Genomic DNA, 13,404 nt, shown 5'->3' with positions numbered 1-13,404 from the left:
GTGGGGGGGGGGGGGGGGGACAGGAAGGTATTTATTTATTGGGGTTTGTTTATTTTTAAAAACAACCCTGCACCCATACAACCATAGCCAACCATTTCTCCTACTGTGCTCTCAGCTTTTGAAACCGAAGTGTGGTTTCCTCCCCCAGCACTTATCACTCCACTAGGGCAACGCACTCAAAAGTTGGCACGCTGCCAAAACAATTTATGGAAGGAATTAATAAAATCTCATTTCCAGATTTCCATGTAATCAGACCTGCTTTTTTAGTACGTTTTCTATAACTATCCGTCTACCCACATGCACACACATATATGCATGTGTTACATCTTACTTAAAATTATGTTTAAAGGGTTATTTTTATATCTGAGCCTTGCTTGAACACTTGACAGATAACACCTACTTAGAAAAAGTTACACAGATTAAAAATAGAAGTATGAATATACATACACAGTTCACATCTATGATCAATCTTTTGCTTAGAAATAAAATTTACAAATTAAAAAAACTGATGTGAAATAAAATTTAATTTACAAATAAACAGATATTCTACAGGTCCTGAAAGAAGTGTCATTAGCTGTTCTTTTGTGAAACCTGCCTCCCTGACATATTGATACATCACAAGTTTTAAAGGTTTTCAGACTATGAAAGATTTTTCTAGATACAGGGACTGAAAGATACGGAAGTAGCTGTGCTTTTGGCTAGGTTATTCTGACATCTGTCCTGGGACTTACAGGTGACAGTCCATGTAAACAGTAAAAACATACTTCCCCCCCCAGATAACTGACATTTTTCTTAGGATGGAATCACTAAGATATTCTCGTCTACCTGCTGCTTAAACATAATACCTTCCGAACCACCCTTCCAAAATTTAAATTCTGAAAGCGATAGACCTCTAAATATAGTAATCCCAAACAACTACAAATGCACCTGAAGTTAAAAAAAAATACTACTATTACCTTATGGAATATTACTTCACGGCTTTATTACAAAATACAAACATGGTCACATTTGGACATTCTTTACGGAAGTCATCAGAGAAAAGTAACTCTAACTTACAACTGGTAAATGAAATATTAATGTAACTGAACCTTAGAGAACATTTTTCTCTGGCAGTAACTTTTTAAAGATGCAGAGGTTAAAGGTCATAACTAGCTACTGTAGGTATTCAAAACCAGAGACAACCTTTCCCATGCCAGAAATTACTACATGTATGAACTAACTTGCATACATTCTGGTCATCACCTCAATGTAGTATGAGAGGAATAGAGGATGCTAGACATCAACAACTCATATGGCCAAAAAAAATTACATAATAAAATTTAAAGAGCACTGAAGGTTTAAAAAACAAGTAACAAAATGGAGCAAAGTCAAAGTTGCAAAGAAAACTTCAGTTGTCACGTTCAGTGACTTGAGTAATTACTCAAATTGAGGGTTTGACTTCTTCCTGTGGAGCTAGGTATCACCTATAAAATCAAGTCAACTAGAAGCAAAAAACCCAACAAAAACCAGTAAGCTGAAACAAATATTCATACACATCCTAACACACAAAGGGAGAGGAGGGCAGAAGCACGATTATCATTAATACACTGACAAAAGGTATCATTAGTTTGCCAATGCAGTAACTGTTACAGTAGTTTAGAAGCCTACACTCAGATTCAGAACTACCCCAGTAGTGAGCACCTGGAAAGATTCTCATCTTTTGTACAAAAGACGTATATAAATTAATATCAATATTACTAATCTGCACTGTTAGCTTTAACAGTCGTCTCTGAAGGGCTTTTCCATCTTGCTGCACTAAACCATCACGTGTACTTTCAAAAAAAAAAAAAATCCCAACTACACACACCTCTTTACCCTCCTCCTGTTTGCTTATGAAGGGAACGTATCTCTCACATCAAAGCATATTTAGGCCTAGAAAACTGTTATTCTATTACCTAATTTGTATTCTTTTAGGCATTAAAAAAAAAAAATCTTACTGTCTTTTATATTTTATTTAAATAAATAGAAGTGCCAATGAATTTTTTTATATACAGAAAGTGTGATTCTATGCATTTCCTGTTTTGTTGAGCAATTAAAAATTAGAACAGAACACACAATAACTTTATCAGTAAATTATGGCAGCTTTATAAAAGGAAATAATATACAAAAATTCTTTAAAAAGCGCAATTCACATCCACTGTCAATATATTTGGGTTTTGTTTTGAAGGAAACCAAAGACTTATCTCACTTGATGCTAAACACAAATACTCTAAAAATCTATTTATGAACACAGGCCTTTGTACTCTGTAAGCATCAGGAATCAAATCCTTTTCTCTACGTATTCTCCTTGCATCTCTTTTTAGCAATCTGATATATTTTAGTATATCCCATTTTCAGAAAAGGAAAAGAGGCAGGAAGACAGAGAGGAAACGTTTCCTTCCAGATATGAGCAAATTATCCAAGCAACATGCAGCGCAACAGTTTTTAATTCTGCACAACATGAATTTCTATAAAAGCAACATTCAGTCAGCAAATTTTTGGCTCTCTACAGATGCTGTCATCCACTGCAAGAGTCATTATTCACCAATTCTATTCAGTATTTTTGATCACTGGATGCAAATGCGGTAAAAGAAATCTAATCTACCTCCTCTCTGTCATTTTCCCAGAATCCTCATTAGGAAGTGTTATTTTACTGTCACTGGAAACCGGTATTCCCATGCTTTATTTCCTGGTGCAAAATACAAATGGAAGATGAATAATTTCTTTTCCCTCTCTCAAGCTCAGTTTCTTCTCCTATCCTTTATGCCTCTTACCCACTCTTTTGCAAAAATAACTTACCCTTAAAAAAAAAACCTTAATTCCTCAAGTCTAGATATATACCCACCAAGTACTCACAATAGATAAGCAATCTAATGGGAGCTTTTCTATCTTCTTGTTACTGTTGCTGACTTGGGGGGAAAAAAAAAACCAAAACCCCCAACAACAACAACAACAAAAAACCCCACACCAAAAAAAGAGGAACATTTACCCCGTTAACTTCTATGCAAAATGCCTGGTAAGATTTCATTTCCTCTGCCAAAACAAGCCAGTCTAACTGTCCATATATAAACTGGGCTGCATGTTCAAGAGCTGCAAGGGATGAATTCCCCATTTTTACAGAAGTGCCAAACCAGCACACCAAAAGGAGAGAACTTTCTCACATTTGTCAAAGGACCACAAAGTAGCCTGACTGAAGAGGTGATGGGGGGACTTTGGGGAGTGGTCTGAGACTTTTTTATCCAACACACTCCTAAGAAATCTGTTTTCTCACACCACTTTAAAAGTCAATCTAAATCTTTTGATACCATTTCCTAACTTTCTTCAACTGCACAATATGTGTAGAAGGCATTTAGCTGGGTAAGAAAATCTCACTCCTAGGTCTACTCTTGCCTTCTGTTTCCCAGTGAGGACTATGAGATCAGCTTTCTAAACCTGCACTGTGCTCTCTGGATTATACACACTTCAACTGTAATAGAAAAGAGTTTGGCATTAAATTAATTTTAACTATTTTTAATTTTTCATTTTGGAGGTGGTTTGGGTTTTTTGGTGTTTTGCGTTTGGGGTTTTTTTGTTTGTTTGGGTTTTTCGTTGTTGTTGTTTGTTTGTTTTTTAAGGGAGGGACTGTTCTCTGTCCTGAAATCTCTGCTCTTCTCTTTAAGGAATTTACCCGTTTTTCCACCACATCAATATTAGTTAAAAGGCTCTTATGTTCTTTTGCAAGGTTACTTCTGCTGAATTTTTAATGCAGTGAAACATAGAAAGGCTTTGGGATTTGTTTTGTTTTGTTTTAATATGTGTGTGTGTGTGTGTGTGTGCACCTAAACATTTCCCCCCCGCCCCAGCTTAACTGTCCAGAAGCACAGATAGATAACAACTCCACCCAGTTTTCTTAAACGTAGGCGTTTGCCACCATTTGAGATGCACTTGGGTATGAGACTTCATCACAGGCTGGCAAGATGCAATTATGACATCTCAGAGACTCAAGCCCTTCTGGAAATCAGGTTTTAGGGTATCTCAAGTGGCATTAGACATCTAACATTTAGGCAACAGCATTAAGCCTCTAAGATTTCTGACTAAGAACTGTGAACCCAGGAACACTGCCAAATACACAAACCTTGAATATTAGTGCCATTAAGGAGAAAGCAGCATGTCCTTGGCTCAGGCAGCTCTTTTCTTCTGTCTCTGACCCATATTTTGGGTTTTTTTCCCCTTTTCATATGAAGTTCTTGCCTCATCGTTATGGACAGAGCTCCACGCCTGGAGCAAACAGCATCAGTGGCTGGGAGACTGCCTGCCAAATCCTCGCTGACAGTGCACCCATTTGAGGATCTCCTACTCATTAGTACAGAAGCTTATGTAAACACAGAAACCAAAGTCTTAAAATTCTCTTTTTTATAGACACAAAAAATATTATCCTATCTGAAAAATACTGACAAACACCAAAACATTTAAAATAATAGAGACTTTCAAATATTTCCTATGAACTGACACCACGATTAAAGCTTAATAAAATGAAGATGATGTTAAACTTTAATAACCTATATTGTATCTTTAGAATCAGAACAAAGATTACTTCTAAATCATACATTTTGTGTGCGTGCACGTACGTTCTTCAGCAAAATTGCCCAAGAAAGGTTGAATGTATTGCATTGCGCTGAAGGAGAGTTTCTACACTGAACAGTGATTATGAACAAAGAACAGCTTATACATCAGTCAAGTTACTGCTGTACTAATCTAAAACACAAACAATGTTGCAGTTCCCTAGGTTTTAAGTAGTTGTTACTGCAAAAGCAAACAATGAGAAAGTTCCACTTCCCTGCCAGTTTTGGAAAGCTGTTAGTCTTTTTTTCCTTTGTAATGCATTTGATCTTGCACCTCTCTATTCACAGGAGGACTTGCATCCTACAGGATGCAATTAACTACATTTTAGATACATACATGACCAACTGCTATGACATTTTCTTTGGTAACTGTGGTACTTAAAAAAAAATTAAATTCCTTTTAAGTTTTCACTGCTAGAGAACCTGTTTTAAAAACCGCGTTTATTTTCCTTTACAATGAAGTGGCTGTAGTAACAAGTAAGCAACTGTCACTTTTTATGCAGGTATTTTTCAGCACTGTCACAATAATTTCAAAGCAGACACAGTAATGTATATGTTTAGTTACCAGGAACCCAACAAGATACTCTTCACACTCAATACATTGATTTTCTAGCTTAAATAGTCAAATACATATTTCTTGCATGAGTGAGAATTCTACGTTGTGAGAAGATGCCACGGGAAACATATGTGGGGTTAACATCACATGTTCCCTGGGATTCCAGGGTCAACAATATGGAAAATTAGATTATTAGTCTCAACTACTGCTCATCCAGTGTCTATGCCAACATCAGAACACAAAGTAGTAAATGTAATCTACAAGCTGGTTTGTCAAAGTATTAAGATTTCAGTTTAAAGCTGAAATTCCAGTCAGCAAGTTCTACCTCATAAAATCACTTTATTAATAATCAATGTCACATTAGGATGACTACCCAATAACTTGCTAAAAGAAGAACACAACTATGGGGCAACTACAGACTTAAAAGCAGTGCTAGAGGGGAGAAGAAAAAAAATACCAAACAAAAACCAAATACCCCCCCCACCCCAAAAAAACCAAACTTTGCTAATCCTGTTGAAAATACTCAAAGTAACACTACCAAGCAGTTACATATAAGAAAGGATGAGCCTCATATTTTAAAAATATAAAGCAAATTTATATATATATACTGGTGAGATTGGGGTGGGGTTTGGGTTTTGGTGGGTTTTTTTCCTTTCCACAGTCTAAAATACATCCTTGTCTTTTCCTGCAGCTTTTCTTCTTTTTTTAATAAAGATCAGCATTTGAAAGCAATTCATATTGAAACAAACCTGGCCCTTTTTATAAACATCCATTCTAAATTCCTATTGCAGAAAAGCTGACAAGTGTAAACATAATCTAATTAAAACAGCCATAGATTATGCGCTTCCAAGGGCTTCCTCGGTGTAATTAGTGCACATGTTCTTTGAACACAGTATCTGATTTGTGTCAATCACATCTATAGGGAAGACTCAAACTTAGGCAGTCAAAAAAGAGATGGTTGCGATGATGATGGACACCAGCATCACTTAAGTGCTGCAATAGAATGTCTTTCTGGGATGTGTTTTGGTTTTGTTTTTTTTTTTTAAACCAGGATCACATTCAAAGTTAATTACCTCTGTTCAAGATTCACTACGCATCCACCCATATTTCAGAGCTTCCTAAATACAAAAAACCCTCAAACAAAGCAACGTCTGAAGTCAAAAGCTCTTCACAATGAACTGCTTGGGTACAACATTCCTCACTAACATTTCTGAAGAAAAAGAGTAACTAGTAAAGAAAAGAAGTATCTTGAATCTGCTACTTATAGTGAGGAAAATGAATTTACATTCAGTACTAGCATTAAGGCAGTAATAATGTATGATTCATAAAGAAACTCTTAAATATAACTGTCAGTTTTAATAATTAAATGTGTGCTTGGAACAACAGTGTACATGCCCAAATAGCAAAGTGGATTTCAATAATTACGTAACTACCTAAGGGAACAGAAATTCAGTATTTCTTATCTTTACAATGTAGGCTGTTTTGAGCATTTAGAAAACAGTCCATCCATTTATTTAAAAAAAAACCAACAACAAACCAAAACCAAACCACACCTTCCACACTGCTGTGCAATTTGTTTCTAAGAGGAAAGTCAGTGGATCTACTTTCATTCTCAAGGATATGCTACTGAAAGAGAGGTATGTAACTTCTTATTGCAAAAATAAGAATGAGATCCTAGCTTACTATTAAGGGACTTCAGCGTTGTGGCTGGAGATCTTTTGCTTGGAAAAAACTAAAAAGGTTCAGTACAAGAGCTGTTATGAAAATGAGCATTAGACAATTTCAATTTACACATCCCTGTTCTCCAGGTGTGGTTTAGAACAAGCACCTTCTATTTGACTGTTCAATATTCAGCAGGGATCTGCCAACCAGGTCTTGCACAAAATAGCCACAAATGTTACTTCCTGCTCAGCAAAGTGAGCTCAGTTCTCACTTTAAACTATTAAGAGATCCTTGCCAGTGTTATCCCTGACAATATTCCCAGATCTCAAAAATAAAAATATTTAAAGACTTAATGAAAGCTAATTACTGAACTGCTATACTCAGCAGAAAATTTAAATTCAGTTCAGCAAAACGTTTGACATGGAAAAATAAACTATAGAAACAAGTTAGTGCTCTGTCACAGTGTAACAGACCTGCCATTCATTCAGTCAGAGTTGTGGTCAATATTTCAATAAAAAAGTTGTTTATCAAGAATTTATTATGGGAGTTATTAAGCAGCTACACCTCAAACTGACTTGGCAGACAAAATTTTCTGTAAATTCAAAGAGCCTTTCTATTACTCAAAAAAAAAAAAAAAAGAAAAAAAGGAAAAACCTGTTGCATCCCTTCACAAACACAAGATGGCTTTCAAAAGCCTATTTTCTACTCTTAATTCGCACAATCAGATATATCTCCCCACCAGGTAAGAGATCCTAATGCTCGGTCCATTTTCCCTTTTCTGTGTTTCAACCTGCAAGTCACAGTTTTGTTTCTGACTGCCTCAGCAAGCATCCTTGAAATATCAGGAAACATCATTGCTCCACTTGACCTTCACCTACCAAAATCTGCTGCTGCTGAAGTTAAGCAGACAAACAAAAACAAGTCCCCAACAATTTGAAATTAACAACATCTGTAGCCCTAATCAGCCACTGACTTCAGAAAGGCAAAATACTGCATTTTTGAGGACACTGTGTCAATAGAAGCTAAAATCATAATAAACTTTGAAATGGCTTACAATGATAGCTCAAACAATGTTAAACTTAAGTCTGAACAGGCAGCATCATTCTAATTGGTGGATTTCCTTTGAGGAAGCAATAGAGTACAAGATGTTCCCTTCTAAAACTAAAATGCATTTCTTCAATAAATAGAAATAACAACACACCAAAAAAAAATCGTATCATCCTCTATTGTTGGGACTGTTCTCAGCACAGCAGATAGATGTAACCACCTTAGGCCTCACTACCATTTTCCAGGGCACAATAATCAACACCATCTTCCCACCTTTTGCACAGATAATTAGTACTTACTCGTTCCCCTAATTCCCTCACCATTAAGGTAATACATATAAAAAAACATTTTCTTCAGAACTGTGCATGCTATTCTTTAAATAAGAGTGCTGACCTATGACACTTGCTAGCAATGCTTTCCAAAATTGCATTGTGCATTTGACTCTTCCTAAACCACCCAAGATCAACATTTGTTGCTTACAATTACCCTATTCATTACAGAGATGCACATAAATCTTTAAAAAAAAAAAAAACACACAAATTGGACATTTACTTCATAACTTTGAAAAGGAAAATTTGAACAAAAATAAATCAATTAATTCATACATTTATGTTGAAAAATATGTATTTTTTAAACTATTGGCACAGGATAAAAAAGATTCTGCCTTTAATCCAAGGAGGTATGGTAGTCATATTCCTCAACACATACATCTTGGAAAGCTAACCAGGAAAGTCTTTTAAAGCATAGCAATCAACAGAGAGTAATCTGACATCTCAAATGACAAAGTTGAGTTTCATAGGTCAGACTAGTTTGGAGCAACACAGTAACAAGGAAAACTACTGATCCTCACTGTTGCGCTAAGCCAAGGTGAAGACTTAGCCTTTGATTATGTACCAAGGTACAGAAGTTGACTAATTGGATTCAGTTCAGGACTGCAAAAGGCTGCTTCTCAAGAAAAGCATCCACTCAAATTGATCCAAAGAAACTTTGCTCTACCAGACTATAGGTACTGGCCTCAAACACATAAAGGAATGTGAAGAAAGGAGAAAAGGAATCCACTAACATAGCAACACTTAAACAGCCACTAAATAAACAATTTATAAGTCTTGGACTACTATGTTGGCAAGACAGTAAAAAGCAAAGCAGCAAATGAGTCTCAATAAAACTAAAGGATGACTACAGTCTAAAGCGCAAACGCTATGATCCTTATTTAATCTGACTAGTAGCTAAAAAGAAGTCACCTTTAGTCCTCTAACAAATCATGGATATTTGTATTTCAAGGGCATCCCCCCACCTTTTTTTTGTTAAATTTTAATTTTTTTAAATAGGTCAACTTCGAGTCTTAGCACGGTGACTTTTTTCAAGCCCTAAAGCTACATGTAAAAAACATTACCCTTCAGAGTTCCCAGCTTTCAGGTCTGGAGACATCGTGATATGCTCTAGCAAGATTTCTGATCTGGACAATCAAGGGACCGAGGCTGCAGGGCACAACATACTGTACCACACACCATGCTGTACAATTGCTCTGTAATTAGAAGTAGACCAACCAAATACAAATAGAATCAAATTGGCTTCTTTTAAATTCTCTTATGAACTGCCAGAGAAGCACTGGTTTTGAATTGCATTTATCAAAAAGGCTCTGGATTAAATAAAAATAATAATAAAAAAGAGCAAGACAAAATTTACGGTAGTAAAAGAATTAGAGGGAAGACACTAATGATCATAGTTTCAGCTGAACTCCAAAAACCCTATGTCATTTCACTTTAGTTTATAATGACAGCCCCAAATTCTATCTTCAAGCATTCTTGGCGAACAAGCAGCTTTAGATATGAGATCAATAATTACTGACCTTTCTACATTGACTGGCTTGTCAAATTTAAATAGAATATAATCCCCAGCAACTGGTGTGACAGCCCAGAAAAAATCTTCCCCTACGTAGGTTTTTTCTAGTGTATGCCCTTGGTAGACTTTTAAAGATGTCGAAACCTCTGCAGGTGGATTCACGTGGATTTTATGCAGTAATGGTTTCAGGAAGTCTTTATCCTAATTGAAAGAAAGACAAACATCATGCTGGTCAGATAACCTGTTTTATTATGTTCTTTTCCCAAGTGGTTACACTTAAAACAAACACTTGCATCAAATGGAAAACGAATGCATTACTCATTTTTGCTCAGATCTTGTACTGATTAATAAGATGAACATGCCATTGAAGTAAAAAAATTAGAAAAAATACCCCTAGCAAAAATCCACAAAAATGAGCTGAGATTAGCACATCTTATACTTGATAGTAACCAGTTTAAATCAGATTTCATTCCAACTGGAGTAATATACAACATGCTTGAAAATGCCAGACAATAAGAAAATACCTGTTTTCTCAAAGGCTACAAAGTTTTTTATTTAATCATCCTGCTCTGCAAAGGAAGGAAAATTTTAGCTACTAACTGTGAGTTTCTGGATCTTCCCTGCTAGAGAGGAGTGGAGGCCAACATGCTGGAAAAGAGAAGGCCTGAAGCGTATCCGTAGGTTAGATTTCTGTCGATCACAATGTTTCTGAAATGGGGGGGGTGTAAAAAAAAAAAAAAAAAATCACATTAGTAAAACCAGCACAAGGTTGCTGAGTTTTTACTGCAAGTATGTGATGTTACATGAACCAAAAAGACTCAATAAGAACCCAGATCTATTTATCCAGTTGTTCTTGTTTTCATTCCAGAAATCTACCAAGACTGCTGTGCAAATATAATACTGCTTAAGGTTCTTGCACAGAATGTGTTTATTCAGTCTTTCAGCAAGGGTGCTACTTGAGAAATGAAGGACCAAAATCCAAAGTTTATTCACCATTCGGAACCTTCTCTATGACTGCTATCCAAGCAGTGACATTCTGCAGAGCCTCAGTGTGGGTTACATGAATGTTTATTTTAGGACTGTTACACACAGAAAATAACTAGACTTCTGCTTTTCATCCTACTGCACCCATCTCCAAAATATTAAACAATAACAGTTATAATGCCTCTGAGAACTGTCTCTCTAAAGTTCTTTTTGAGATTAAAATCTTGGTAGGAAGAAAGACTCTTTCAGGATATGCAGTAACCGTAACACACATTAAGTATGCTAGCCTCCAGCTCATCAAAACCAACTCATAAAACTTCTAAAATGTTTTCATGATGGTAAATAATAAAAACAAACTTACAGCATCTTTCTCAGGGTTACACACTTTCACCCAGAGGATATGGTCCAGGAGCCAATCAATAGGTTTCTCCTTATAAAACATAAATATGAACTCTACAATAAGAGTGATATCTGGAGACTGGAACATTTTACCTGTGATGACATTAAGAATAACTTGAGTTATTTTAGATTAAAGATAACATTGTCTTTTGAAATCAGTGAGACAATAGATGGTAAGTTTCTGCCAAGACAAGAAATGTTAGCAATGAACAACCTGAAATCTCAATGTTATTAAAAGCTCCATACCTTTCAGCTATGCAAAACTAAATAAAATAAGTATTCAAACAAGAACTTGTTGTAGTGTATCTTGGTGCTAGTAAAATATTCAATGTATACTACAACACAGTCTCCTTAAGAACAGAAATTGTCCGTCTGCAAAAAGAGAGAAAGAAGAGTTACGGATTCATGTCTATTATTCTCCGTGCCATGTGTAAGCTTCAAGCACCCAAGACAAGGAGTGGTCACAAGTGTTATCTGCCCAGTCAATTTCAGCTTTTGCAGGCACAAAAAGCAGAGATAGAACACCTACCACTACCCCAGATCCTCCTCTATAGAAAATCAAAGGGAAAGAAGGAGCTACTAGAACATAAGTAGAGACACGCAACTTAAAAAAAGAGAGACATCACATAGCAGCTACCAGAGTTTTTTCTGAAACGCATAGGCCATCAGCAAACTCATACTGAGGGCATTTCCAACTAGCCACACTCAAAGCAGTCAGCTGCCTAGTAGAAAGTCTAAGTTCCTTCCACAAACAAAAACTGCAGAACTTCTTTGCCAAGTACTGCCGTGACTTTGGGGCTTCCAAGACAGCATACTGCGTGGTCAAGTACAGATGGACTTCTGGGTGGCACTGTGCTACAGGATTCTCGGGAACCCTGCAAACAGTGAGGCTTAAAGGAGGCCTTGGCAAAAGAAGGAACCTTACTGCTGATGAAGAAAGCCTATTTACTAACAACAAGAGCAACTTTTTACATGGTTGTGGAATACACTTCACTGCTAGTACGGGTGTCTGAAGAGAAAGGTGGCCTATACACTGGGCTGTTCTGTTAAACCAAATGCAGCACTTAAGGAAGGTGCCTTGTATGAAGACACTGCTACCAGGAGCAACACGTTAACTGGGAGCAGGGCAGTCCAAGGCTGAAGACAGACTGACAACAAGTGCTTGCACCAGGGACTGAGTGCCAACTAAACTCCCAAAGGCAGTTCCAGATTTGAGGGCAGATTCAGAAAACATCATCAGGTTTGCAGATTAAGTCTGCCTCTACTTTGCTAGGCTACAATAGAGGAGGCAAGAGAAAAAGACATTACATGACGAAGAATCTCTTAGGAGGACACTGGCTGAAGTGATTCAGTTCTGCAGATAGTGCTGAGATGTGGGCAGTCCTGACTTAGGCATGGGCTCTTGGGGCACGTGTGCATTAATGGATCGGAGTCCAATAGAAGCTCTTCTCCAATGCAAGTCTTCTGTCTGTCCACACTTGGGAGTTCTGTACAACACACTAACACACAGCACTTAGGCATGTGAAATGTTTTTTTTCCACTTGAAATCTATGAGGCCTTCATAGGCTTTTTAAATTACAAGTTGCACAAGTGGTAGAGGCCCTAATATCTTCTCCTTCTACATTTAGGAAGAACAGCTGGAGTAGACATTAAGAACATGTTCCTCTCTGAGGTGGCAAAAACACTTCCCACACTCATCAGAAAATGAGATTTGGTTCTCATCTACAAGAGGACAAAATTCTTTGGAAAGGCCACTAAGGAGCTGTATAGGCTAGTCTGGATGACAAACAAATAGGGAACAATGTTTTGTATGAAGCTTAAAAACTATCAGCAGTGTAGCACTCTACTTGAGCAGGTCTCTGAGTGGAAATGAAGAAATGGTGCAAGCAGTCTACCTTATTTAGCCATTCAGGAGGATGTTCACATTTATATAAATAGAAAAGAGGATATACCTGAAGTATCACCCTGAACCAGTACTACAAAAAAGGTAAAAAGTTATCTAGTCTTAGGTGATTAGGAACATTTCCACTGTGAATGTTCCTGTGGACTATCACTCAGAGCTAGACATTCAGTTACTTCTCTTTCTTTTGAGGCTCACTGAAGTCTGTAATTCATAGATTATTGCAAGGCAGCATAAAAAAAAACAAGGAGCTGGGAATTCAAATCCCTGTTGTAACAGGGATGGAAAATTTCTCTACTGAAACAGGTGACTGAGCCTGGCACATTATACAGTATCTCAGAGTAGATATAGAATGCCATGTTGTTAGGGGACAGACGGAGTTCAGCTGTCTCATA

The 13,404-nt window shown here is 36.8% G+C and overlaps 1 protein-coding gene across 1 annotated transcript in view; it reads right to left on the bottom strand.

Annotated features, from left to right (window-relative positions):
- MGAT4A (mannosyl (alpha-1,3-)-glycoprotein beta-1,4-N-acetylglucosaminyltransferase, isozyme A) overlaps positions 1-11,202 on the bottom strand; it is a gene marked incomplete at its 5' end in the record, with an annotated part of 18,172 nt that extends 6,970 nt beyond the window's left edge. Inside the window, 3 exons of the mRNA XM_009579965.1 lie at positions 9,734-9,927; positions 10,327-10,434; positions 11,072-11,202. Of these exons, the coding sequence (XP_009578260.1) occupies positions 9,734-9,927; positions 10,327-10,434; positions 11,072-11,202 (433 nt within the window). The remainder of the gene's footprint in view (positions 1-9,733; positions 9,928-10,326; positions 10,435-11,071) is intronic.
- Positions 11,203-13,404: the final 2,202 nt, after the last annotated feature.

This window comes from Fulmarus glacialis, unplaced genomic scaffold (assembly GCF_000690835.1).
Source record: "Fulmarus glacialis isolate BGI_N327 unplaced genomic scaffold, ASM69083v1 scaffold39406, whole genome shotgun sequence".
NCBI lineage: Eukaryota > Metazoa > Chordata > Aves > Procellariiformes > Procellariidae > Fulmarus > Fulmarus glacialis.
Note: the sequence above shows the minus strand (reverse complement) of the source record. Positions and strands in the feature narration are given on the sequence as shown.